Source organism: Salmo trutta, chromosome 9, assembly GCF_901001165.1.
Source record: "Salmo trutta chromosome 9, fSalTru1.1, whole genome shotgun sequence".
Taxonomy (NCBI): domain Eukaryota; kingdom Metazoa; phylum Chordata; class Actinopteri; order Salmoniformes; family Salmonidae; genus Salmo; species Salmo trutta.
In genome coordinates, this window is record NC_042965.1 from 9,569,717 (window position 1) to 9,597,146 (window position 27,430).

General features: G+C 43.9%; 3 protein-coding genes across 7 annotated transcripts in view; 2 read left to right on the plus strand and 1 right to left on the minus strand.

Annotated features, from left to right (window-relative positions):
• LOC115199825 (guanine nucleotide-binding protein G(q) subunit alpha) overlaps positions 1-3,383 on the plus strand; it is a 34,607-nt gene extending 31,224 nt beyond the window's left edge. The window contains exon 7 of the mRNA XM_029762308.1: positions 67-3,383. Within this exon, the coding sequence (XP_029618168.1) occupies positions 67-257 (191 nt within the window). The 3' untranslated portion in view covers positions 258-3,383. The remainder of the gene's footprint in view (positions 1-66) is intronic.
• A 2,706-nt stretch (positions 3,384-6,089) lies between these two features.
• LOC115199826 (guanine nucleotide-binding protein subunit alpha-14) lies at positions 6,090-24,552 on the plus strand. The gene is made up of 7 exons (XM_029762309.1): positions 6,090-6,570; positions 18,473-18,657; positions 18,817-18,971; positions 21,898-22,026; positions 22,347-22,476; positions 22,692-22,845; positions 23,324-24,552. Exons 1-7 carry the CDS (start codon positions 6,447-6,449, stop codon positions 23,512-23,514), a joined length of 1,068 nt encoding a protein of 355 aa, XP_029618169.1. The 5' UTR covers positions 6,090-6,446; the 3' UTR covers positions 23,515-24,552.
• Positions 24,553-24,670: 118 nt separating this feature from the next.
• The window catches only part of LOC115199824 (vacuolar protein sorting-associated protein 13A), a 55,726-nt gene continuing 52,966 nt past the window's right edge, over positions 24,671-27,430 (minus strand). For all 5 annotated transcript variants that reach the window (XM_029762306.1, XM_029762304.1, XM_029762303.1 and 2 more), the window contains 2 exons: positions 26,918-26,992; positions 24,671-26,733 (listed from right to left, as the gene is read on the minus strand). In XM_029762306.1, the coding sequence (XP_029618166.1) occupies positions 26,683-26,733; positions 26,918-26,992 (126 nt within the window). In that variant the 3' untranslated portion in view covers positions 24,671-26,682. The remainder of the gene's footprint in view (positions 26,734-26,917; positions 26,993-27,430) is intronic.

Sequence of the window (27,430 nt, forward strand, 5' to 3'; positions counted from 1 at the left end):
AAGCACGAATGAGCCTTTATAATGTGTTATAACAAGGCTTGTAATATGTGTATGTCTCTAACATAGGTCCCCAGAGAGACGCCCAGGCGGGCCGCGAGTTCATCCTGAAGATGTTTGTGGACCTGAACCCGGACAGCGACAAGATCATCTACTCCCACTTCACCTGCGCCACGGACACAGAGAACATCCGCTTTGTTTTCGCCGCCGTCAAAGACACCATCCTGCAGCTCAACCTGAAGGAGTACAACCTGGTGTGAAAGCCATAGCGTTAGAATCCTAGAAGGGACTTCTTCGGCATGAGCGGAGCACGACTGGGGCCGAGACCCTTCTCCAACATTGACTGACTGAATGTCAAACTGACTGTCAAAACAAACATCTAATGGTTGCGTAATGCTAATTTATTGCCATTGTTGACCCTTCCTTTCTTTTGTCTGTTTAAAAGAAAAACATTATTGAGGGGGTTTGGGGGGGTTAAATGCCGTTGTTGGATATGTACAGCACCGTTCCTCCAATTGTTTTAGGCTAAGCGTTGTGACGTTTTATTTTGAAGACACTCAAAAGTGACAGCTGGGTTTTGTCCAGCTCTGATCTTGATTCCAAGGTGCTCCTGCCTTCTGTGTTTCTGATTCGACCCAGTCGGTCCTTTCCACCGCCAGTATGTGGCGTCCATTCTTCTGCCTAACACTTATTTTCCTCAGAAAAGGGTGAAAAGGGTTGATACTGTGATTTTTTTTGTTGAAATTATTGTTTTTCATTATTGCATCAAATGATTTGGTAGCGTTTGACGTGGGAGTCGTTTGAGCCACACAGCAGGGCGGGAGGTTAGCCGTGTAACTAGGTTGTGGAGTGAGCACCGTGATACTCATTGTCCATCACAGGCCCCGGGGTCAGGAAAAGGTTATTGATGAGACAGTGTTGAAGTCGCGCTGTGCCACGCTCACTTTTTTTAAGGTCCTGTTTATTGCCGGTGCCAAAAAGACGTACAGTAAGGTTAACTCGACGCTCCCCTCTGCACAGTTAACTAGAAAGTGTAATTAGAAGCATGACGGGACACAGCCTTTTGAAGGCACCGAGAGTTGCCAATGCACACGTGACCATTTTAAAGTGTTTCCCCCCCCGTTTTTGGTTATACACTCCTCCCCCATCTCGTATTCATCGTTGAATGCCAAAACCACTCGTTTGAGTCAGTATGCCAAGCCTGACAAAACACACATTCACTGGAGTTCATAGAGTTGTGTTGTTAATGCCAAATTGAGTGGCCAGTCGTGTTGTGGTCATTGTATGGAAATTATAATACTATTGACAGTAGAAGCTGACGTCCTCTGGTGACCAGCTGTGACCAGTTGTGATTATGTGGTCGGTTGTATTCCATAGGCCCTTTTTCTCCAAGTCTTGGGTTTGGTACACCTTACACAGTACGAAATGGTTATTTTCTTTTGACCAGACGGAGGCGGGGACCAGGGGGATGGAGGACCTTGCTCTATTACTGATGAGTCACACAGATTCAGTTGTGAGAATCTGCTTTTGTTAAGGGCTCTTCTCTCGTAGAGGGGCTGCTAGTCTTCTCTCACTGCCTGGACTGAGCTGGGCCACCGCAAAGGCAGCTGTGGCAGCCAATCACAGTGCCAGTGTCTCGCATAGACTGAGAAATCACAATGCAGCTCTGTCCTTTTGACTGTCCAATTACAGGCTAGCTGTCCGACTGTTTTAGTTTGTTAGCAGTGGAGATGATTAGCCGTAACCCACGTTCAAAGGGGCAGTGGCTCTGACTCCCAGTTATTTCTCTGAGTATATACATTTGTTGTAACAATTCCCTAAACATAACCCTGTAATTGACATTTTATTGAGGTATAGTGCAATTATGAATGCTATAATCATTTTACATACATCTCTCATATATATATATATGGCAGCATCCATGTTGGCTTTGTAATCATTATTTTTTGGCAGATTGAATGTGCGGTATTGAAAAAAATGTATCTATGTAATTGTATTGTATGTCTAATGTATGGCTAATTCGTTTGGGGAAAAAAAATATTTACGTTTGTTTGTTTTTAAAAGGAGAATGTATATGTTTGCCAGTTCATTTCTCAACAAGAAATGAAGTGCAGTTTCAGAACTGCTTAAGGAGTAATCAATATGATCTAACGAAACGATATGCCAGAAGCTGCAATCGCTTTTGCTAATTGACTTTCGTGTAAAAAAACTGCAGACTCAAATTACAGAGCTAATTCCATTGGTTTAAATCTAAATACTGGCTTCAGGAAAAGAGCACTTGTCATGTAGGAATGACCACATCATGCATTCTCCGGCTCCTTTCTTTATTTGACTACATTTGTTAGCTATTTTATTTATTCAAACAGGGCCTTGGAGACAGCACTCTGCAGTTTCCCCATTTCCCCTTGCCATCCCCACACTGGGACTGTGCGTTCCGTTGGGGCTAATTGTTCATTGGCCATTTAACGTAATGCTGCACCCCCTGAGGTTTCGTATGTTAACATTTAAGACTGAGCTGTGGCCAGGAGGACACTGTTCCAGTGCCCAGTAAGAACAAGCCATTCGCCTCTCAAAAAACACCTTCCAGTGTCTTTTTGCTGTCGAGGGTCCACGAAAACCACCCCTACATTCGAACCACCCCCTAGTCCCTACATGCTTGAACTTATGCTGGGTCGTGTTCATTATGCATGCAACAAAAATGTTTTTTAACAACAGAACAAAAAAAAATGAGTTTTTCTTATTGGACAAAGCCCGGTTTCAGTTGATGTTTTACGTTTGGTGCCTATTCAACGGAGTTAAGAACGTATGGTAAATTCATTCCTCAGCTAGCGTAAAATGTCGCCAATGGAGCTAACCAACTGGTACCTTTTCGTATAGCTCAAATGGTTTGCACGTTGTCAAGCGGGCGTTCACGTGTGCTGGCAAGGTAGAGGACCTTGATTCAGTCAGAGGCAAGTTCTAGGAGGCAGCGCTATATGCTAAGCTAGCACACTGATGCCAGCTACACATAATAAACACGACCTAGTGCGTTCAGATCTATAACACTGAAGTGGTAGGGGGCTAGGGGATGGAACATGTGGGCACTTGATTACTGGGGTGGGTGATGGGTTAGAATGCAGGTCGGGGACCAAATGTGGCACTGCCAAAAAAAGAATGTGCACCACGCTCACAATATGCTAGGAACCCAAATTTGTTTGAATGGATATATTAATGGATGGTACACTAATAAAAGCTTTTGCTTTTGTTTTGATGGCCATTCATCAGAATGTACAGATTTGTTTATGAACTACATACAAGTGATAGAAAAAGTTGACTTGTACATGTTGTCTTATTGTGGGAGCTGTGCCTCCTGCTCTCATTTAATTAAGGAACACTTCATCATATGTTACCTCTCTCTGAATGAGACTCCTCTGTGAACATGTTTCAGTATTCACACAGACCAGAAGGCGAGGAAGCCAGCTAGAACTTTTCCCAGGGAAGATCAATAAAGTGAGTACAGCAAAGTATTTTCCGACAATAAATTTGCAACACAAACACATACATAGAGACAGTGCAGATAAAGAGGCCATAAAGAACTCCTATCCTGGAGTCACTTGCCGGATATTTACCTTGTGAGGTGACTGGCTTAGTTGCGACAGACAGGTAAACCCTGCAGAGGAGTTCAAGAGGACTCATATATTTATGTTACATTTGATTGAAATGTTAGACTTAATATAATTAGCCCAAACAAAGAATTCAACTAATCTTATTTCTAAAGCAGGAAGACTGTAAATTGGAAGTGTTGATGTAGTGTTCCTGTTATCCTTTTGTCATATGGTCCTAGATATCCAATTGGCCAGGTCAAATATTGTTAGTTACAGTGCTTCCTGCCAGGGCCGGTTCCAGGCATAAGTGACATAACCCCCGAGCAGGGGGCCCCTGAACAATAAAAAAATATACAGTACCAGTCAAAAGTTTGAACACACCTACTCATTCAAGGGTTTTTCTTTATTTGCACTATTTTCTACATTGTAGAATAATAGTGAAGACATCAAAACTATTAAATAACACATATGGAATCATGTAGTAACCAAAATGTTATATTTCAGATTCTCCAAAAAACCCACCCTTTGCCTTGATGACAGCTTTGCACACCCTTGGTATTCACTCAACCAGCTTCATGAGGTAGTCACCTGGAATGCATTTCAATTAACAGGTGTGCCTTGTTAATAGTTCATTTGTGGAATTTCTTTCCTTCATGCGATTGAGACAATCAGTTGTGTTGTGACATGTTAGGGTTGGTATACAGAAGATAGCCCTATTTGGTAAAAGACCAAGTCCATATTATGGAAAGAACAGCTCAATTAAGCAAAGAGAAATGACAGTCCATCATTATTTTAAGACATGAAGGTCAGTCAATCTTTAAAATGTCAAGAACTTTGAAAGTTCTTGACATTTGTCTCTCATGAGGACTGCCACAGGAATGGAAGACCCAGAGTTACCTCTGTTGCAGAGGATAAGCTCATTGGAGTTACCAGCCTTAGAAATCGGCGATTAACTGCACCTCAAATTGCAGCCCAAATAAATGCTTCACAGAGTTCAAGTAACAGACATATCTCAACTGTTCAGAGGAGACTGCGTGAATCAGGCCTTCATGGTCGAATTGCTACAATTAAACCACTACTAAAGGACATAAATAATAAGAAGAGACTTGCTTGGCCAAGAAACACGAGAAATGGATATTAAACTGGTGGAAATCTGTCCTTTGGTCTGATGAGTCCAAATTTGCAATTTTTGGTTCCAACCGCCGTGTCTTTGTCAGACACAGAGTAGGTGATCTCCGCATGTGTGGTTCCCACTGTGAAGCATGTAGGAGGAGGTGTGATGGTCTGGGGTGCTTTGCTGGTGACACTGTCTGTGATTTATTTAGAATTCTAGGCACACTTAACCAGCATGGCTACCACAGCATTCTACAGCAATACGCCATCCCATCTGGTTTGCGCTTAGTGGGGCTATCATTTATTTTTCAACAGGACAATGACCCGAAACACACTTCCAGGCTGTGTAAGGGCAATTTGACCAAGAAGGAGAGTAATGGAGTGCTGCATCAGATGACCTGGCCTCCACAATCACCCGACCTCAACCCAATTGAGATGGTTTGAGTCGGACCACAGAGTGAAGGAAAAGCAGCCAACAAGTGCTCAGCATATGTGAGAACTCCTTCAAGACTGTTGGAAAAACATTCCAGGTGAAGCTGGTTGAGAGAATGCCAAGAGTGCGCAAAGCTGTCATCAAGGCAAAGGGTGGTTAATTTGAAGAATCTCAAATATAAAATATATTTAGATTTGCTTAACACTTTTTTGGTTACTACATGATTCCATATGTGTTGTTTCATAGTTTTGATGTCTTCACTATTATTCTACAATGTAGAAAATAGTAAAAATAAAGAAAACTCTTGAATCAGTAGGTGTTCTAAAACTTTTGACCGGTAGTGTATATATTTTAGGAACTGGAGTCGGGGTCTCAACTTACTATTGAGTGATAGAATAGTAAAATACACCAGGTGTAATTTCATCAGCAGTTTTTATTTTGTTATGTCAGTCACTGACAGTCACTTAATTAGCCATGTCATCTACCAATTTTTACATTGTTAGTTAATCTAGCCAGCTATCTAAACTTATAGTAATCATGGCCAAAGACCTACCAGCTCACAGGGCCTGACCTCCAGGGAGCCCCGTTGATTTTGTAAGTCATTCTAACTCAGATACAATATTAACATGGCATAAGTCAATCCAAAATGGCTAGAATTGCAGGAAAGTTGCTGTAAAACTGCTAAATGTTTCCCTCCGACTCATGACAAATTTTGTAGAAATTCAGAAAACGTGCTTTAAAACTGCCACATTTTCTCTATGCCCCATGGCAAAATGTGTAGAATTGCAGGAAATGAACTTCTCTCCACCATCAACAGGGGAGGTGCTAAAATATTTTGTACAAGGTGGGGGGCCCCCCAACCAAACCTTGCTTAGGGCCCTCAAAGGCTAGAGCCGACCCTGCTTCCTGCAGGCTCCTTGTAAGTAACTATATCACAGTCAGGCATCTACTGTAGGCGCGCCCGTCCCCGCCCCGGTGGAGATGTGTCCTTCTACTGCCTTGGATAAAGTTCAGGATGTGACCAAGCGCCAGGAAACATATGCGCACTGCCAGTCTAACGTTCACCCACAGCTTGTAGCTGTTACCTGTAGAGCAGGAGGTTAGTATTCCTATACCGACAACTGGGAAGGAGACGAACTTCAGACAGAAAGATCAAAGGGGAAAACGAAAATAACAATTTATTTGCTATGCGCATTCCGACTGGGAGGAACTAATTGGACAGACAGGTTGGCCTTTCATTGGGACTCCCGTGTCTACTGCTCCATCTTCTCCACTGCTGTAAGTGCAAACAGAGGGGACATTGGACAGTGACTGCGTCAATGATGGCTGGATGTTGTATGTCGGCGGAGGAGAAGGAGAACCAGAGAATCAATCAGGAGATTGACAGGCAGCTGCGGCGGGACAAGAAAGACTCGCGTAGGGAACTCAAACTGCTGCTACTAGGTGAGAGCTATCACATCTGTCAATACGTGCACACTGCTTAGTGCATAGCCAGGGCTGTAGCCAGGGTCCAATACATTTGAAGAAAGTTGAAGCTCATTTACTTAATTTCTATACAATTTAAAAACGTTCAAATGCTATTTGGAGAACAACGAAAAACAAGCAAAAATGACCCCAGCCATTATCAATCACATTGGTTGCTGCAGCTTCATTCACCTCAGTCGATCTACAAACACATAGCCTATTAGCTGTAGCTGCTACACATTAACTCACATTAACTCAGCACCGGGATTAAAAACTAGAATTTAATATGTACAGAGGGGAAAGTATTTTATTAACAAAATGGTAAACAAATACATTTGCTTGACATAATGTTTTTATTGTTGCAGTTGTAAAGCACATTTTATGAAATTCTACACAATTTGCCATGACATGTTAAGTGTGGGTCCCCTGGAGGTCCGGGCCCCTGAGCAGGTGCCCTGTGTGCCCAGTCGGTACTTCATGTTAACTACAAGTTTAGATAGACTAAATTGACACATTTATCCCCCAAAAATTACTGACATGGGCTAATTGAGTGACTGTCAGTGAAGGAGATATAACAAGAGGAAAACTGTTGATGCACAACCAAGTTTCTAAATTGGCTACTAGGCAAAGGGTGGACCACACCTGGCCATAGGTGTCAAGTCAGGTGAGGAAAGGATCAGTAGTCTAGGCTATCACAGTGATGTAGACGTGCTAATACATTCTGATAATTGTTAGACTATAACACATTTCATATGTTAAGTAATAGGTCTATAATGTGTCCATGCTCATGCTGTGCAGATGTGGGAGCACATTCCTTTTTTTTATCTGCTTTTCATTTCATTTCCTTCACCCAGACTTCACCCTCCCTCTCCGGATGTGGTTGTGGTGCGCTCTGGCGCTGTTCACTGAGCTTGGCACAGTTGTTCCACATTGTTCCATGTCCGCACTGCACAACTTCTCAACATAGCCTAGAAAAAAAAGTGTGAGTGCCTAGGCTATTAGCGTAACTTTAAAAAATATATATACTGCCAAGGCTTACTAAACAGTTGTGCTGCTCAGATAGAAGGCGCCTTTGCAAGTAGCCGATTCATAGACAGCAATGTTACACATATACCGTGTATTTACGAACCTGTCTGCCGTAATGTCAATACGCCTCACTTGCAATACGGTTTTGGAAACATTTGGTACTGAACTTTCATATCGACGAGAAATAATTTTCAAAAACAAAAGGTTAAATTACTACACACCTTTATAGAGTTAGAGTTAGGGTTCCGGCTCCTTAACCGTACATTATTGGGCTACTTTGCACCCAGTCGAGAGAGGTGAATTAAATTGTATTGGTGAAAAATGTGTTGGCTTCACTTTCATTGTCAACAAATAGAATAGCTTACTTTGCTAACAACTAATAATAACTAACTGCGAAGCTTTCAATTACGAAATGTTGGTGGTTTGCCTTGGGGCGTTGGCCACCGATGTGTTTGTAGTCGCAGGTAGCTGGTGTACCACGGTTATTTTCTCATGCAAAGTCATGCAAATACAGCCGAGAGTATCATTTCAGTTTTGCCTGATCAACGCTCCTGGAAAGTGTGCTCCAAACACACACACACACACACCCCAAAAGTCTAGAATGAAAAAAGAAGGGCTTGTAACGCACATTCTCATATAAACAACTTTTATTGAAATGTCATAAACACTGGATATCTTATGTTTCTAATAGACCTTCACCTGTTAAACACCACAAAACCGTTATAAAAGCCATATCTTATGTTAAGAATACATCAGAATGTATCATAGACATGTCTACAACTTGAATATCTTTGTTTGCCATATAGCAGACAAACATAGGCCTATAAGGAAAAACCTTAGATGTTGCTCTTCTGTCCAGTGTGTGTGTGAGAGGCAGTGAAGTGTGTGAGCCGCTACGTCCCTGAAGGTATCATTAGACCAGTGACTGCCCACAGTAAAACTCACAGGAGACATTCAGCACATGATAAAAAGGTAAATACTGCAGGGTTTCTGGGCCAGACCAACATATGATCACCATGTGTATTGTGTAACACTTTGAACTATTGCTTGTTAGCATTGGTGAACAGAGGGCATCAGGCATCACCGCAGGCAAAGTAACTTACTTTTCACGTGAGTGTGGTTCAATGGACCACCTCTGTTTTTACACCAGCATCTGCCTCCTCATGCTTCAGTAAGAGACTATACAGATTCTGCAGCAGGGCTTTGTGTAGGCTACTGTCCTCACACCTTAGCTCCCACAAATGAGGAAGTGGAGGTTTGTGTGTCTGTTTGTGTGGTCAGGGGGGCAAGCTGGGTGGTTATGGTTATAGCTAATGCCAGTAATGCCCACAGCTGAATGCTCCTCTGAGCGGGGGAGGGGCCAGCTGGGCAGGCAGAGACAGACAGACAGACAGACAGACAGACAGACAGACAGACAGACAGACAGACAGACAGACAGACAGACAGACAGACAGACAGACAGACAGACAGACAGACAGACAGACAGGGAAGCGGACTGGTGGTGGTAACCACAGTGGTACTACTGGTATGGTAATAACCCTATTTCACTATTACATCACCGTGTAAACCAAGGGGGAATAACATGTGACCTTGCGCTCCAGATGAGGGCTGAAATCCAATTCAATCCGTCGTAGTAAGAAAATAGGCTGAATCTCTATTAGAATGTTCTTGGTTTTGGTTAAAACAAACTACTAAAAGTTGAACTTAAACCAGATAGAAACTGTAGAAATGATAATTTACCTTTGTATATATTTTCAAAATAATTCATAATTCTTTGAACTATAACCTGACATGTCAACTTCTAAACACGGGATGTTAAAGGGATAGTTCAAATTACAAAATGACATTTGTTTCCTTACCCTATAAGCAGCCTATGGACAAGGTAGACCAGAAATCCATGCTTTGGTTTAGTTTCCCTTGTGTGGTTTCCAAATGCTAATGTTTTAGCATTTGTGGCACAAATCCCATTCAAGTCATGGAACCGATATTAGCATGTTCAAATTGTCACGACTGTCTGAAGAATGGGACCAAGGCGCAGCGTGTGTTTCGTTCCACATTTTATTTAAACTGTGAAACTATGCAAGACATACTAATAAACAAAACAACAAACCGTGACGAAGAGGAGCAACATACACTTACTCAAAATAATCTCCCACAAACCCAGGTGGGAAAAACAACCACTTAAATATGATCCCCAATTAGAGACAACGAAGACCAGCTGCCTCTAATTGGAGATCATCACAAAAAACAACAACATAGAAATACAACAACTAGAACCCCCACATAGAAATACATCAACTAGACAAAAAACCCAACATAGAAAAAAGAAACTAGAACCAACATAGACATAAATAAACTAGACAAAACCCTCTGTCACGCCCTGACCTACTCTACCATAGAAAAATAAAAGCTTTCTATGGTCAGGACGTGACACAAATCATCTAAGTGACTTTGTTGAGCTTCAAAATCAAATGTAGATACTTTCGGATGATTTGAACTATCATGCAAACACACAGGCAGCTTTTAAAATTGCACTGTAAAGTTACAGAATAGATGTCCCAAATTCTATACATATCTGAGAGGATTGGACAGGTGTAAGCCATACAACATCATTTCTAGTAGCCTATTAGAGGGCAAGTTGGAGCTACTGTCATATCGCTTAAACCTGTCACATCCTCTCAGATCGCGACAATTGTCTAGGGGGTAGGGACTAGGGGTTGTTTCTGGACAATGCCCTTAAATCTCCTGCCTGCTTCTCCAAACATTGCTATGAAATCTTAACCTTTGGTCCTTGTCTCTCTGTTGAGACTGCCTGGCAGACTGAATCATATTCAGCACCATGCCTTCACATCCTATATTAGAGATTCAGTCAGAGAAAATTTTACAGTGATGTGCTCAAACATACAGTGCATTCGGAAAGTATTCAGACACCTTGACTTTTTCAACATTTTGTTTCGTTACAGCCTTATTCTAAAATGTATTAAATAGTTTGTTTTTCCCATCATGAATCTACACACAATAGCCCATTATGACAAAGCAAAAACATGTTTTCAGAAATGTTTGTGAAAAAAACGGAATTATCACGTTTACATAAGTATTCAGACCCTTTACTCAGTACTTTGTTGAAGCACCTTTGGCAGCGATTACAGCCTCGAGTCTTCTTGGGTATGACGCTACAAGCTTGGCACACCTGAATTTGGGAAGTTTCTCCCATTCTTCTCTGCAGATCCTCTCAAGCTCTGTCAGGTTGGATGGTGAGCATCGCTGCACAGCTATTTTCATGTCTCTCCAGAGATGTTCGATCGGGTTCAAGTCCGGGCTCTGGCTGGGCCACTCAAGGACATTCAGAGACTTGTCCCCAAGCCACTCCTGCGTTGTCTTGGCTGTGTGCTTAGGGTCGCTGTCCTGTTCGAAGGTGAACCTTTGCCCCAGTCTGAGGTCCTGAACGCTCTGGAGCAGTTTTCATCAAGGATCTCTCTGTACTTTTCTCTCGTTCCCTCAATCTCCCAGTCCCTGCCGCTGAAAAATATCCCCACAGCATGATGCTGCCACCACCATTTCATTTTTTTATTTCACCTTTATTTAACCAGGTAGGCCAGTTGAGAACAAGTTCTCATTTACAACTGTGACCTGGGCAAGATAAAGCAAAGCACTGCTACAAAAACAACAACTCAGAGTTACACATAAACAAACGTACAGTCAATAACACAATAGAAAAATCTATGTACAGTGTGTGCAAATGTAGAAGAGTAGGGAGGTAAGTCAATAAATAGGCCATAGAGGCAAAATAATTACAATTTAGCATTAACACTGGAGTGATAGATGTGCAGATGATGATGTGCAAATAGAGATACTGGGGTGCAAAAGAGCAAGAGGGTAAGTAATAATATGGGGATGAGGTAGTTGGGTGTGCTATTTACAGATTGGCTGTGTACAGGTACAGTGATCGATAAGCTGCTCTGACAGCTGATGCTTAAAGTTAGTGAGGGAGATATGTCTTCCCTATGGCTCAGTTGGTAGAGCATGGTGTTTGCAACGCCAGCATGGTGTGTGCAACGCCAGGGTTGTGGGTTCAATTCCCACGGGGGGCCAGTACAAAAAAAAAAGTATGAAATGTATGTATTCACTACTGTAAGTCGCTCTGGATAAGAGTGTCTGCTAAATTACTAAAATGTAATAAGGCTTCAGTGATTTTTGCAATTCGTTCCAGTCATTGGCAGCAGAGAACTGGAAGGAAAGGCGGCCAAAGGAAGTGTTCAGATTTAGGGATGACCAGTGAAATATACCTGCTGGAGCGCGTGCTACAGGTGGGTGTTGCTATGGTGACCAGTGAGCTGAGATAAGGCAGGGCTTTACCAAGCAAAGACTTATAGATGACCTGGAGCCAGTGGGTTTGGCGACAAATATGTAGTGAGGGCCAGCCGACAAGAGCAAACAGGCCGCAGTGGTGGGTAGTATATGGGGCTTTGGTGACAAAACGGATGGCACTGTGATAGACTACATCCAGTTTGCTGAGTAGAGTGTTGGAGGCTATTTTGTAAATTACATTGCCGAAGTCAAGGATCGGTAGGATAATCAGTTTTTCGAGGGTATGTTTGGCAGCATGCGTGAAAGAGGCTTTGTTGTGAAATAGGAAGCCAATTCTAGATTTAATTTTGGATTGGAGATGTTTAATATGAGTCTGGAAAGAGAGTTTACAGTCTAACTAGACACCTAGGTATTTGTAGTTGTCCACGTAATCTAAGTCAGAACCATCCAGAGTAGTGATGTTAGTCGGGCTGGCGGTTGCGGGCAGCAATCGGTTGAAGAGCATGCACTTAGTTTTACTAGCATTTTAAAGCATTTGGAGGCCACGGAAGGAGTGTTGTATGGCATTGAAGCTCGTTTGGAGGTTTGTTAGCACAGTGTCCAAAGAAGGGCCATATGTATACAGAATGGTGTCGTCTGCGTAGAGGTGGATCAGAGACTCACCAGCAGCAAGAGCGACATCATTGATATATACAGAGAAGAGAGTCGGCCCGAGAATTGAACACTGTGGCACCCCCATAGAGACTGCCAGAGGTCCGGACAACAGGCCCTCAGATTTGACACACTGAACTCTATCTGAGAAGTAGTTGGTGAACCAGGCGAGGCAGTCAGGGCTATTGAGTCTGCCGATAAGAATGCGGTGATTGACAGAGTCGAAAGCCTTGGCCAGGTCGATGAAGACAGCTGCACAGTCTTTTATCGATGGCGGTTATGTTATCGTTTAGGACCTTGAGTGTGGCTGAGGTGCACCCATGACCAGCTCGGAAACCAGATTACATAGTGGAGAAGGTACGGTGGGATTCGAAATGGTCAGTGATCTGTTTGTTAACATTCAAAGATTTTAGAAAGGCAGGGCAGGATGGATATAGGTATATAACAGTTTGGGAATTTGCAGCTCTTTCAGAACATAAGCTGTCTGGATTTTGGTGAAGGAGATTGTGCCAGGTTTGGACACTGTGCTAACTAACCTCCATTATTGACCATAGGGATGGTGCCAGGTTTCCTCCAGACGTGATGCTTGGCATTCAGGGTAAAGAGTTCAATCTTGGATTCATCAGATCAGAGAATCTTGTTTCTTATTTACATTTACATTTAAGTCATTTAGCAGACGCTCTTATCCACTTATGGTCTGAGAGTCCTTTAGGTGCCTTTTGGCAAACTTAAAGTGGGCTGTCATGTGCCTTTTACTGAGGAGTGGCTTCCGTCTGGCCACTCTACCATAAAGGCCTGATTGGTGGAGTGCTGCAGGGATGGTTGTCCTTCTGGAAGGTTCTGCCATCTCCACAGAGGAACTCTGGAGATGACCAAAGCCCTTCTCTCCCGATTGCTCAGTTTGGCCGGGCAGCCAGCTCTAGGAAGAGTCTTCCAAACGTCTTCCAAACGTCTTCCATTTAAGAATGATGAAGGCCACTGTGTTCTTGGGGACCTTCAATGCTGTGCCTCAACACAATCCTGTCTCTGACCTCTACAGACAATTCCTTGGACCTCATGGCTTGGTTTTTGCTCTGACATACACTGTCAACTATGGGACCTTTTATAGACAGGTGTCTACCTTTCCAATTCATGTCCAATGAATTGAATTTACCACAGGTGGACTCCAATAAACATCTCAAGGATGATCAATGAAAACGAGATGCACCTGAGCTCAATTTCGAGTCTCATAGCAAAGTCTGTAAATAAGGTTTCTCTTGTTTTTTTAAACCTGTTTTCACTTTGTCATTATGGAGTATTGTGTGTAGATTGATGAGGAAAACAATTAATTGAATCCATTTTAGAATGAAGCTGTGACGTAACAAAATGTGGAAAAAGGGAAGGGGTCTGAATACTTTCTGAATGCACTGTACATTCATACAACATATTTGTTGAACCAGCTCAGGCTGGTAGTGTGTGAGGACGTGGTGTTCTTGCAGTAGGACTCGGAGAGGAATGCTAGCAGCGAGAGTGTGTGATGGGGTCTGCAGAGAGGAGCTGAGAGAGCCGATAAACATGTCCAAACAACCACAGACAGAACCTCTGACAGTCTACAGAGCATCACCCTCCCTCACCCTCACACCACACATACACACACACACACTTCTCTTTGCCCAACAGATTGGCCATCACAGTAACACACACGCATGCAAGATCGTGCACACACACAAATGTAGGTTCTTATGCAGCCCATTTTTTTGCCTGAAGACTCATTCTGAATTGTATTCTTCTGCTCTAGCAATCACTCCATAAGAAAGGCTAGTAGGTGTGGCGTTTGTGGATGGGTAGTCAGGCTAGCTCTTTTTAACTGCAGGTCCAACAATGTTAGTTTTTCTTTAAATACAATGATCAGTTCACACACTTTGCCCTTTAGTGATGCTGGGTGACCTATGGGTTGGTAGCCAAATAATTACCAACTTTATCTTCCCGGTGTTAATTTTTTTGACACAAGATCAGGAATCACTGAGAGTGAACAGTTTCCAGAGTATAATTCATCATCAACAATCATCTACTATATATTTTTGAAGGCAATGGCCAATAGAAATGGTCAAATCAAGGGTTTTCTGCATGGATGGGATGCTGCATGTATACTGAACAAAAATATAAATGCAACATGCAACAATTTCTAAGATTTACAGGAAATCAGTCAATTTAAATACATTAATTAGGCCCTAATCTAAGTATTTCACATGACTGGGAATACAACCATGCATCTGTTGGTCACAGATACCTTAAAAAAAGGTAGGTTGTGGATCAGAAAACCAGTCAGTATCTTGTGGGACCACCATTTGCTTCATGCAGAGTGACATCTCCTTTGCATAGAGTTGATCAGGCTGTTGATTGTGGCCTGTGGAATGTTGTCCCACTCCTCTTCAATGGCTGTGGGAAGTTGCTGGATATTGGCGGGAACTGGAACACACTGTCGTATACGTCAATCCAGAGCATCCGAAACATGCTCAATGGGTGACATGTCTGGTGAATATGCAGGCCATGGAAGAACTGGGACATTTTTAAAACATGAGGTGATGGCGGCGGATGAATGGCACAACAACAGACCTCAGGATCTCTGTGTCACGGTATCTCTGTGCATTCAAATTGCCATCGCTAAAATGCAATTGTGTTCGTTGTCCATAGCTTATGCCTGCCCATACCATAACCGCATCACCACCATGGGGCACTCTGTTCACAACGTTGACATCAGCCAACCACTCACCCACACCACACCATACACCCTGTCTGCCATCTGTCGGGTACAGTTGAAATCCGTGAAGAGCACACTTCTCCAGCGTGCCAGTGGCCATTGAAGGTGAGCATTTGGCCAGTGAAGTCGGTTACGGCGCCAAACTGCAGTCAGGTCAAGACCCTGGTGAGGACGACGAGCACGCAGATGAGCTTCCCTGAGACGGTTTCTGACTGTTTGTGCAGAAATTCTTAAGTTGTGCAAACCCACAGTTTCATCAGCTGTCCAGGTGGCTGGTCTCACGATCCCGCAGATGAAGAAGCCAGATGTGGAGGTCCTGGGCTGGTGTGGTTACACATGGTCTGCGTTTGTAGGGCCGGTAGGACGTACTGGCAAATTCTCTACAATTATGTTGGAGGCGGGCTATGGTAGAGAAATTAACATTGAATTGTCTGGCAACAGCTAAGGTGGACATTCCTGCAGCCAGCATGCTAATTGCACGCTCCCTCAACTTGAGACATCTGTGGAATTCTGTTGTGAGACAAAACTGCACATTTTAGTGGTCTTTTATTGTCCCCAGCACAAGGTGCACTTGTGTAATGATCATGCTGTTTAATCAGCTTCTTGATATGCCACACCTGTCAGGTGGATGGATTATCTTTACAAAGAATAAATGCTCATTAAAGGGATGTAAACACATTTCTGCACAACATTTTAGAGAAATACATTTTTTGTGCAAATGGAAAATTGAACTGGAAATCATAAAGTTCTTCGATGATGGGTGGTGGGCTTTGTGTTATATTATATTTTTAAAAGTAGGGGTCTGAAAGAATGCATAATTAATGTTAGCATAAAATAGTAGGTGTATAGGCCTATAGCTAAATCCTGTTCTGTTCTCTGTGTGAAGGTCCTAATGGATGGAATTAAGTTGGTATATTAATATAATTAATATAACTCATTGTATTTATTTGGAAAACTGCCATAACTTTCTAATCTCAATGGCAAAATGATGGATCAGCCCTCTCCAGTACAGTGTTTAAAATATAATTCAATGGAACATTGATATTGTATCTCTATGGTTTAATAGGTCATGAGGGTAAGTGCCAATACCAGCTCCCCTCTGACTGCTTTGGACAGTTGTACATGCTAACTCTCCCTTTTGATTGGTCAACTTAATATACACAAGTGCCTGTGACCTCTTTGATTGGTCATGGTCAGGCACAAGTCCCTGCCCATTATGTCTGATTGATGGATGTGGCAGCTTATTGAGGACAGGTTTTCATGTTGTTCTCATTAGGATATTGACTGGCTAATTTTTGAAAGTCAAATTCATTCAAATTTGTCAAAGCCTATGTACAGATGTCTGCAAATACAGTTTCCTTAGCAACAACTTACTTATTTGGTTTTAGTCTCTTTGAAACCCTCCATCGCAACTCTCACACGTACAAACACACTGTAAGAAGCATTTTTGAAGACCACTTCCATTGTCCTCCAAGAGTAGCTTAATGTTTGGCTGGAAGGTGGGTGTCTGAGTGAGGTGCATTGGATTCACAAGCAACTAAAGACAGAGGAGACCCAGCAACAGAAGAACTTGTGTTCTGAATCTGTTGGTGTCTGGTGTGTGTTGGCAGCATTTATTCCTATGCTGACATGTTTAAATCCCGAGGGGCTCCAGGAACTGTGACTAAATGGTGGTCAGGAATGAGCCCGTCTTTGACTTCCTCTCAGAAACGACGCTAAACAGTTTACAGAACGAGAGAAGACTGTTACCCAGCTGGCCCCCTCTTTAAACAGCATACTTCTCAAGAACATGCTTCTCTCCCCATCCCCCTTTCTCGCCTCTCTTTCCTTTCTCTCGTCTCTTTTTCACCTCGGGCCTATCCAGGTGAATTCCTCTAAGCTGACAATCTGGAGTCACTTTCTTCCATTTCTCAACCACTTCAAGAGAAGTTAACAATCTGGTCGCAACAAGAGTTATGTTTAATACATGCTCCGTTACAGCTCTTCCCTGTTTTGGGTCTACGAGTGTCTTCACATAATATATTTTTGATCAAGATCACTATTCTATTCGCCAATGAATCTGCCAATCATTTATGGCCTCGGAGCAGTTCACTTAATGTGTTGCTGTTGCCCGACTCATTTGATAATGTGTGTGTGTGTGTGTGTGTGTGTGTGTGTGTGTGTGTGTGTGTGTGTGTGTGTGTGTGTGTGTGTGTATCAGTGCTGTGATTGGGGGATGAGGCTCAACCTAATCCTGCCATAGTGCTGATATAATGCGTCCAGATTTATATTTTCAGAGGCACAGAAACAAAAAGCTGGGAGTGAAGGCTGCCGTGCTGCTAGAGCACTGCTGCTGCTGGGATACATACAAAGGACAGAGGCCCTGGCTCTAAGGTCTCCTTGTCAACTAGACACACACACTACTCATTGTTCTTACAGTAGTGGGGTGGATGGATGGTTTTTTCAGTGTGTTTACATCCTGGTGTGGTTGTTTTGTGATGGAGTTAACCGCGGGTGATTCATAGAGCAGCGGAGGTGGGGTTATACAGTCACAGGCTCGGCTGTTCTATCTGCTGGACACTCATTGCTCTCCTGGCCCTCTCCTCTTCCCTGGGCCCTACTCATTCCTCTGCAGCTGTAGTAGCATGTATTGGCAACTCACCGAAGACCACATTAAGTGTTTCCCTGTTACTTCAGCAGACCTGGAATTCTTATATATTTTGTATGCTTTATTGGGACAGTTATGATGAATGAATCAGAAAGGGAGACAGACCATTGGGAAGGGGGGACCCAGAGATCAAACCCCTGTCTCCGGCGGGGAGAGGTATACACTGTATCTAGAGCCAGGAGCTTTACCGCTAGACAACGGGCTCTGCACTGTGCAGGTCCTGTTGGATAATGAGATTGAGTACTTTGGCTTTTGATATGTCGCTGTTGGTGGACCAGGTGCTGAGCGTATCTAGTTGCTTCTGCATTGATGATGGTTGCTGCACCTTGCTTGTTTCAAGTCTATTTATGTCACTGACATATTTCCACACAGGGTCGGTAGCCTTTTATGCAGCATCATTGATGAGGGCAAGGAGTAGGACTGGGCCAAATAGAGTGCCTTGGGGAACACCACATGTAAGGGGCTGTATTGTGATCAACCCTGTCTCTTTCCTCCATCCTTTCTGTCAGGTACTGGAGAGAGTGGGAAGAGCACCTTCATTAAACAGATGAGAATCATCCATGGCGCCGGCTACTCAGACGAGGACAAGCGCGGCTTCACCAAGCTGGTGTACCAGAACATCTTCACTGCCATGCAGTCCATGATCCGCGCCATGGAGACCCTCAACATCCCCTTCTCTGATGCCCAGAATAAGGCAAGAATCCCAGCAACATTACACTTCAGCCCTACCTCAGTACTGGCTGATCACAGAGCCAAAGACTTTTGTTTTCCTTTGTGAAGTGTTTTAAAGCATTTTCCGTTGCGTGCCCTAAGGAACACGCACCAACCAGCTTGTTTGCTCCCTCCCTCCCAGGGCTATGCCAGCATGTTGAGTGAGGTGGAGGTGGACATGGTGAATGATCTGGAGAGAGGCCACGTGGACGCCATCAGGAGCCTGTGGATGGACAGTGGAGTGCAGGAGTGCTACGACCGTCGCAGGGAGTACCAGCTATCTGACTCCGCCAAATAGTGAGTAGACTTAGGTCATAGGGCCAGGAGTTTTTCTTGAACTGGTCATGATCAGGAAAACCACAGGTCAGGTAACTTGGCCTTAGCCAAAGACAACATGTCTATTGCCAAAAAGTAATGACACTATAACGTAAGACTGCAAAGCCGTAAAAAATGTTAGTCCCTGAGCCAAGCGGTTGCTTCCAGTCCTGTTGTGTTGAGGGTTAATAGGCCTCCACTGAGTTTGTGGATTGGACAGGCTTCAAGGATGTAGTGCATGGTTTTCTCCACCCCACAGGCACATAGGGAGCTTTTATTCCTTATCGTGGAGGTTTGGCGAGGCATGGTCCGTAGTCTTTAACCTTTTGATGGTGGACCACACCTTCCTGGGGAGGTTGAGACCAGGGGGCTGTTGTGTGTGGGTCGTGGTGAGGTGATTATTGAGACCAGGGGGCTGTTGTGTGTGGGTCGTGATGCGGTGATTATTGAGACCAGGGGGCTGTTGTGTGTGGGTCGTGATGAGGTGATTATTGAGACCAGGGGGCTGTTGTGTGTGGGTCGTGATGCGGTGATTATTGAGACCAGGGGGCTGTTGTGTGTGGGTCGTGATGAGGTGATTATTGAGACCAGGGGGCTGTTGTGTGTGGGTCGTGATGAGGTGATTATTGAGACCAGGGGCTGTTGTGTGTGGGTCGTGATGAGGTGATTATTGAGACCAGGGGGCTGTTGTGTGTGGGTCGTGAGGCGGTGATTATTGAGACCAGGGGGCTGTTGTGTGTGGGTTGTGATGCGGTGATTATTGAGACCAGGGGGCTGTTGTGTGTGGGTCGTGTTGCGGTGATTATTGAGACCAGGGGGCTGTTGTGTGTGGGTCGTGATGAGGTGATTATTGAGACCAGGGGGCTGTTGTGTGTGGGTTGTGATGAGGTGATTATTGAGACCAGGGGGCTGTTGTGTGTGGGTCGTGATGAGGTGATTATTGAGACCAGGGGGCTGTTGTGTGTGGGTCGTGATGCGGTGATTATTGAGACCAGGGGGCTGTTGTGTGTGGGTTGTGCTGCGGTGATTATTGAGACCAGGGGGCTGTTGTGTGTGGGTCGTGATGAGGTGATTATTGAGACCAGGGGGCTGTTGTGTGTGGGTCGTGAGGCGGTGATTATTGAGACCAGGGGGCTGTTGTGTGTGGGTCGTGATGCGGTGATTATTGAGACCAGGGGGCTGTTGTGTGTGGGTCGTGTTGCGGTGATTATTGAGACCAGGGGGCTGTTGTGTGTGGGTCGTGATGAGGTGATTATTGAGACCAGGGGGCTGTTGTGTGTGGGTCGTGAGGCGGTGATTATTGAGACCAGGGGGCTGTTGTGTGTGGGTCGTGATGCGGTGATTATTGAGACCAGGGGGCTGTTGTGTGTGGGTCGTGTTGCGGTGATTATTGAGACCAGGGGGCTGTTGTGTGTGGGTCGTGATGAGGTGATTATTGAGACCAGGGGGCTGTTGTGTGTGGGTCGTGATGCGTTGATTATTGAGACCAGGGGGCTGTTGTGTGTGGGTCGTGATGCGGTGATTATTGAGACCAGGGGGCTGTTGTGTGTGGGTCGTGATGAGGTGATTATTGAGACCAGGGGGCTGTTGTGTGTGGGTCGTGATGAGGTGATTATTGAGACCAGGGAGCTGTTGTGTGTGGGTCGTGAGGCGGTGATTATTGAGACCAGGGGGCTGTTGTGTGTGGGTCGTGATGAGGTGATTATTGAGACCAGGGGGCTGTTGTGTGTGGGTCGTGATGCGGTGATTATTGAGACCAGGGGGCTGTTGTGTGTGGGTCGTGATGCGGTGATTATTGAGACCAGGGGGCTGTTGTGTGTGGGTCGTGATGAGGTGATTATAGAGACCAGGGGGCTGTTGTGTGTGGGTCGAGATGCGGTGATTATTGAGACCAGGGGGCTGTTGTGTGTGGGTCGTGATGCGGTGATTATTGAGACCAGGGGGCTGTTGTGTGTGGGTCGCGATGAGGTGATTATTGAGACCAGGGGGCTGTTGTGTGTGGGTCGTGATGCAGTGATTATTGAGACCAGGGGGCTGTTGTGTGTGGGTCGTGATGCGGTGATTATTGAGACCAGGGGGCTGTTGTGTGTGGGTCGTGATGAGGTGATTATTGAGACCAGGGGGCTGTTGTGTGTGGGTCGTGATGAGGTGATTATTGAGACCAGGGGGCTGTTGTGTGTGTGGGTCGTGCTGCGGTGATTATTGAGACCAGGGGGCTGTTGTGTGTGGGTCGTGATGAGGTGATTATTGAGACCAGGGGGCTGTTGTGTGTGGGTCGTGAGGCGGTGATTATTGAGACCAGGGGGCTGTTGTGTGTGGGTCGTGATGAGGTGATTATTGAGACCAGGTCCAGTGACTCCCATTCTTGTGTCCAGGTGAGAGTTGTGTTGAAGTCATCAGTGGGTGCGTCTTCACAAATTGGCGCGTCGGGTGTGGGGCATTGAAGACTATTTCAATCATTTTGTGGGTAGTTTCGAGTCTCGGGTGTATGGGGGGGTGACTTTGTCAGGACAGGGAGTCAGGAAAGCGGGTAGATCGTTGTGTGTCAGTGATGATGCGCGTGGCGCCGTTTAGCTCGGTCAACTCTGTGTGCGCGTGACAACCTTGACCAGACAGGTGCACAGTACTCTGCAGTTCAATGAACCTGAATTAAAGATGAAATCTGTGCTGCTGCAACGTTTCCCCTGCACGCCGTATAAGAGAACTAAATCAATATTCATACTGGAATGTGAATATGCTGCCAACAAGCCCTGTTTAATTACATGGACAATATTTGGACTCGAGCTGGGTTTTCTTCAGCGTATACCAATGTAAAGTGTGTATATCATTGGTGGTGGTATCATTGTTCTTCTCTTCTCTTGGCGAGCACACATCATTCCATTAAACTTTCTCTTCATGTGTTGTTCAGCTATCTGAGTGACATGGACAGGATCGCAGAGCCCTCCTACCTGCCCACCCAGCAGGACATCCTGAGGGTCCGAGTACCTACAACAGGCATCATCGAGTACCCCTTCGACATGGAAAACGTCATCTTCAGGTGAGGGACACTTTGGTTCTCCAATCGCCACGAGAAACACTACAGACCCATTTCCTGTCTGTGTCATGACAAGTTGCGTGGGCAGTTCCAAATCAGAAAGGGGTGTGTTAACATGGGAGTGGATAGAGAATGTTTTCATGGTCATCAGTCACTGTTAAGTTTAGCAAGATCCCAACTTCAGCGTTAGCTATCCTGCTACAGAGCTTTTTGGCTGATGCGCGCGTCACTTCGAATGAGACGTTTGCTTGTAAACAACAAATATGTCTGCTGTCTATTGGTATAGAATAAGCAGCGCTCCAATCATTGGCTTGTTGTGACAGGATGGTGGACGTGGGGGGTCAGAGGTCCGAGAGGAGGAAGTGGATCCACTGCTTTGAGAACGTCACATCCATCATCTTCTTGGTGGCGCTTAGTGAGTACGACCAGGTGCTGGCTGAGTGTGACAACGAGGTGAGTTCCCGTCAGTCAGAGCACAGTCACCGGGCCTTTGCCTGATACACTTGCAGGCCGCATTCGCTGAGCTAGCGCTCTGTCGTGTGAAATTGATGAGTAAAATGAGCTATTAAGTGAAATGTATCTCACATTAAAATGCATAAGTTAAATGTATCTCACAAATTCGACGAGTATGGGCCATCACTTACTGTATGTGCATCAACTTCCCCTAGAACCGTATGGAAGAGAGCAAAGCCCTCTTCAAGACCATCATCACATACCCCTGGTTCCAGCGCTCTTCTGTAATCCTTTTCCTCAACAAAACTGACATCCTAGAGGAGAAGATCACACACTCCCACCTTGTCAACTACTTCCCAGAATACACCGGTAAGCTCTAGTAGTGTTTGTGTTGTGTGTGTGTGTGTGTGACCGCTATACTGATTTGTATAGCTACTGTATATAGCCTGTCTTTTTACTGTTGTTTTATTTCTTTACTTACCTATTGTTCACCTAATACCTTTTTTGCACTATTGGTTAGAGCCTGTAAATAAGCATTTCACTGTAAGGTCTACACCTGTTGTATTCAGCGCACGTGACAAATAAACTTTAATTTGATTTAGTAAGTGAACACATTACTTAACACACACACACACACACACACACACACACACACGACCAACCTGGTATCAAACCCAGGCTGCCACATGACTCAAAAACATGTTAGCCCACTGAGCTAAAGCCTAGGCATTCGGTTCTGGGAGCTAACACATTTCCAAGTCTCAGGCAAGGTTACTAATCATGAGTGTAGTTCGTCTAGCAACCTCCTCTAGGCACACACGCCATAACTAAAGCTCTTCGTTTCCAGGGCCACAGAATGACCCTAAAGCAGCCAGGGAGTTCATCCTGAAGATGTACCAGGAGCAGAACCCAGACAGAGAAAAGACTGTCTACTCCCACTTCACCTGTGCCACCGACACAGAGAACATCCGCTTTGTCTTTGTTGCTGTCAAAGACACCATCCTCAGACACAACCTCAAGGAGTTCAACCTGGTTTAGAGGAGAGCTAGGGCTCCTGCAAGGTTAGGAGACATCTAGACTGGTCCGAGATGATGTGCTTCAGCCAACTTCTCTATCGTTGACATTAGTTGGTTAAAGCACATACAGATCTGGGATCTGGCTAGGAGACCTGAGAGTAGATGTATAGGGTTAGGTTGGAAGGTCAGATTGATGTGCTAGAAGAATATGCTCGGACTGCCAGATTTGTAGTGCGGTTTTTCTTGTCCAGGGTGCTTTTTAGGTTGAGCATCTATACCAAGAGAAAAGCTCCTCTAGATAACTTTTCAAAAGGATGAAGATTCTACTTATATGTATAGCGACAGGGCTGCCAACGTTACGTTTTATTAAGTAAAATATATTTTTATTGTATGGTCGTCATACCAAAAATGTTTTTTTTTTCTTTGAAATGGACGACTTTAATTTATTTGTTGTGGAGTTAGCACAGAGGAAGGAGTTAAAGTATAGCACCTTTTGATTTATGTAAAACTATGATCTAACAATTACATACAACACTCCTCAGGATGTCTTTCCTTGAGCATTAGTGTGATAGTGAGAGTGCAAGTGAAATTGTGAATTCAGTCCAAGTTTTTTACTTGTTTAAATGTGAGCAACACTTGGCTGTAAAAATGCAATGTTTTCATACAGATACTGTATTTATGTACTCCGTCTTATATCTAAACGGCGAAGACGTGCATATTTTAGCCAAGTAATCAGTCTAAAGTGCCTTGCTTGTGAGAGGAATAACAGAATAATTCCAGTGAACTATGGGGACATTTTCCGGAGACCTTCATTTAGGAGCAAATCCTTACTTCCACTTGATTCAAATTTTCAGTTGGTGTCAATGGGAAACTAAGTGAAAATTCAAATATGAAGTGGGAGTTATTTATGCACTTTGGGGTGAATCCTATGAATAGGTATTCCTAGCAACTGATTTTGGGTCATGAAAGAATTCTCCATTCATAGATTATGACCACTTATTTAATATGTGCATCAAGTCATTTCTACATTGTTACATTTCAATAAACTGTTAGTCAAATATACCATTTTTATTGGTTCCTCTCAGATTAAAAAGTGTCAAGCAGAACTTGGAGAAATATGTGCTGATTGTATATCTTTGCAGATCCCATCATGACAGAAAGACCCAATACCAAACAAATTAAATAGACCCTTTATTTTTCAAAAAAATTGCAGAATTATCTGCACCAGTGATTTTTATACTGCCTCACAATGAGAGCACTTGCTGACAAAGACAAAACAGATTAAATAATTTAGTTACATCAAGTGACCCCAAACCAAAACAAACCCTTAAAACATTTGAGTATGAATGTAGCAGCTGACAATTTATAATTTATTTTAAATATATGTCTCTCCATTGCATAACTCTTCATCGTTAATGGCATTGCATACCTGTGGTATAAAAACATGAAAATCGCAAATGATGATATACAACCCCTCAATAGATTATCTTCAATCACAGCAGGCTGCTGAGGGGAGGACGGCTCATAACAATGGCTGAAATGGAGTGAATGGATTGGTATTAAACACATGGAACGGTACAGAACAAACACATGGTTTTCACGTGTTTGATACCATTGAAATGTATTCCATTCCAGCCATTACTATGAGCCCGTCCTCCCCAATTAAGGTGCCGCCTGCGTCTTAAATAGAGAGAGAGATATCTATACACATAACTTCCAAAATAACGGAAACACTTGAGTAAATGAGGGGTACAAATTATATTCAAGTCAGGTGCTTCCAAAGGTGTGGTTCCTGAGTAAATTAACCATATCCCATCATGCTTAGGGTCATGTATAAAAATGCCCAGTTGCCCATGAGGGGTCTCAAAGGAGCATAGGGGGTTTAAAGGATGGTGTGGGTGTCTCAGCCACCAGATCCTAAGCATTGTCCACCACCATCAACAAAACAAAACTATTACATTTATTGTGGAAGAATGGTGTCGCATCACTCCAATAGAGTTCCAGACACTTGTAGAATCTATTCCAAGGCGCATTGAAGCTGTTTGGGTGGCCCAATGCCCTATTAAAGACACTACGTTGGTGTTTCCTTTATTTTAGAAGTTACCTGTATATACACACAGGATACTCTATTGAAATCATTTTACAGCAGATTGACATGTAACGTATAAAAATAGCATGCTTTTTTTTCGATCACGTGCAAAGTCATAGCTTACAGAAATGTATAGAAAAACATAAGTTAGTGATTTAGGAAGAGGGGGAGTATTGGTACAGAATAACTCACAACAAGCAGATGAACAGTTTAACATTTGTTCCCCCCCCCCATCCTATATCAACCAGTAAAATAACAGTGTGTGTAACATATACACATCAAGGCAGTTAAACCCAGTGTGCCGAGTCCCACAATAATACTTCATATTTGGCCACAATCTCTTTTCAAGCACATCACTCAGTAACTGGCAAACGGATTGAAATGTGATGGATAGGGCTACTTCAACAGTGGCAGTTTGAAAAGTCATTCAGGTACCCTACTTTTTCAACCAAAAAAACCAAACATTTATTTGGGGAAAAGGAGAAATCTCTAGCACGTAGTTGTGTACAAATCGGAGCGGTGACAGTGTGTAGGGTTTTGTGTTCGCCGTTCACAACACAAACATCATTTTACAGACAAGACTGCAAGCTGATATAGAGATAGAGGCTGACTCCACACATCAGAACTAAAGCTCGTTTCCAGGGCCGCAGAATGACCCTAAAGCAGCCAGGGAGTTCATCCTGAAGATGTACCAGGAGCAGAACCCAGACAGAGAAAAGACTGTCTACTCCCACTTCACCTGTGACGCCGGCAGAACATCCGCGAGAGGTTTGCCGCCTTCGAATACTCCCGCCGCGGCCTCGTCGGGTACAACCTCATGCAGGATTACGGTAGTGCAAGGAGTTAGCCGATATTCCTGCCATATTGCTGTGCACAACCGAAACAGTGATGGTGTTTGTGATAGTGGAGTCCGTGTGTGTCTACAAGATGACCAGACAGACCGTGTGTCTGTGAGAATGAAAGAGAAAGTCTAACCTGAGAGTTAGTAGTACACTGATGGAGGCACACCCTACTCTCCTAGCATGCATACACACTATAACAGTCAACGTTGTACTTTTGTCATGTCTCAGTGCTGGTTGGTGGCCCTATTAGAGTGGCCAATCAGTATTTGTGTAGACTCTCCCTGGCGTCTTCAAGCTTGGTAAGAACCCACTGCAGATAAACAAAACCACACACATTTAAAAACTACACCATCAAAAGTCACATTACAACTTGGAACCACATCCTAAATAAACTATTGTGTAAGTTTTGTGTTGCTCACTGACAAATACTGTTAGCTATGTTTAAAAGACAGAAAAAATTGGCAGCAGTTTATATTTATGTTATGCTAACCCACCTTGGCTATTTCTGGACTTCTGAAGTTTATAATCTTCCCAAACTCTTTGGCATGAAACACAGACTTCACTCTCTCCTGAAACGCACACAGGAAATAGTTTTTAGTTCAACTCAACACGAGTTCTGAGAAAAAAGGGGGGGGGGGGGTGTACAGTGAGATACTGTCAGCACTAGAACCACTAAAGCAGTCATTTTGCTTGGTTATGAATGTATTGATTTTATTACTCTGCCATTTTTTTAATGTCATGTCCTTGACTTTTCCTAAATAAGTCTATAGAACACACTGCCCGTGTTAGAATCTTAATATCACAAAACAGAACTGGAGTTTGAACCAGTTTTAGGAAGGCATGTCATTATTTGAATGGTTTTCCTACTTCTCCCAGTAGGACCTCCTGCACTCATTCTCCCGACATTGGAACAGAGCTCCCTCACTCCGCACAAAATAAGGCACACGCATAAAGAATGACAAGACAGCACTCACACTTTACCAAAGCAAGTCAAGAAATATCATCAC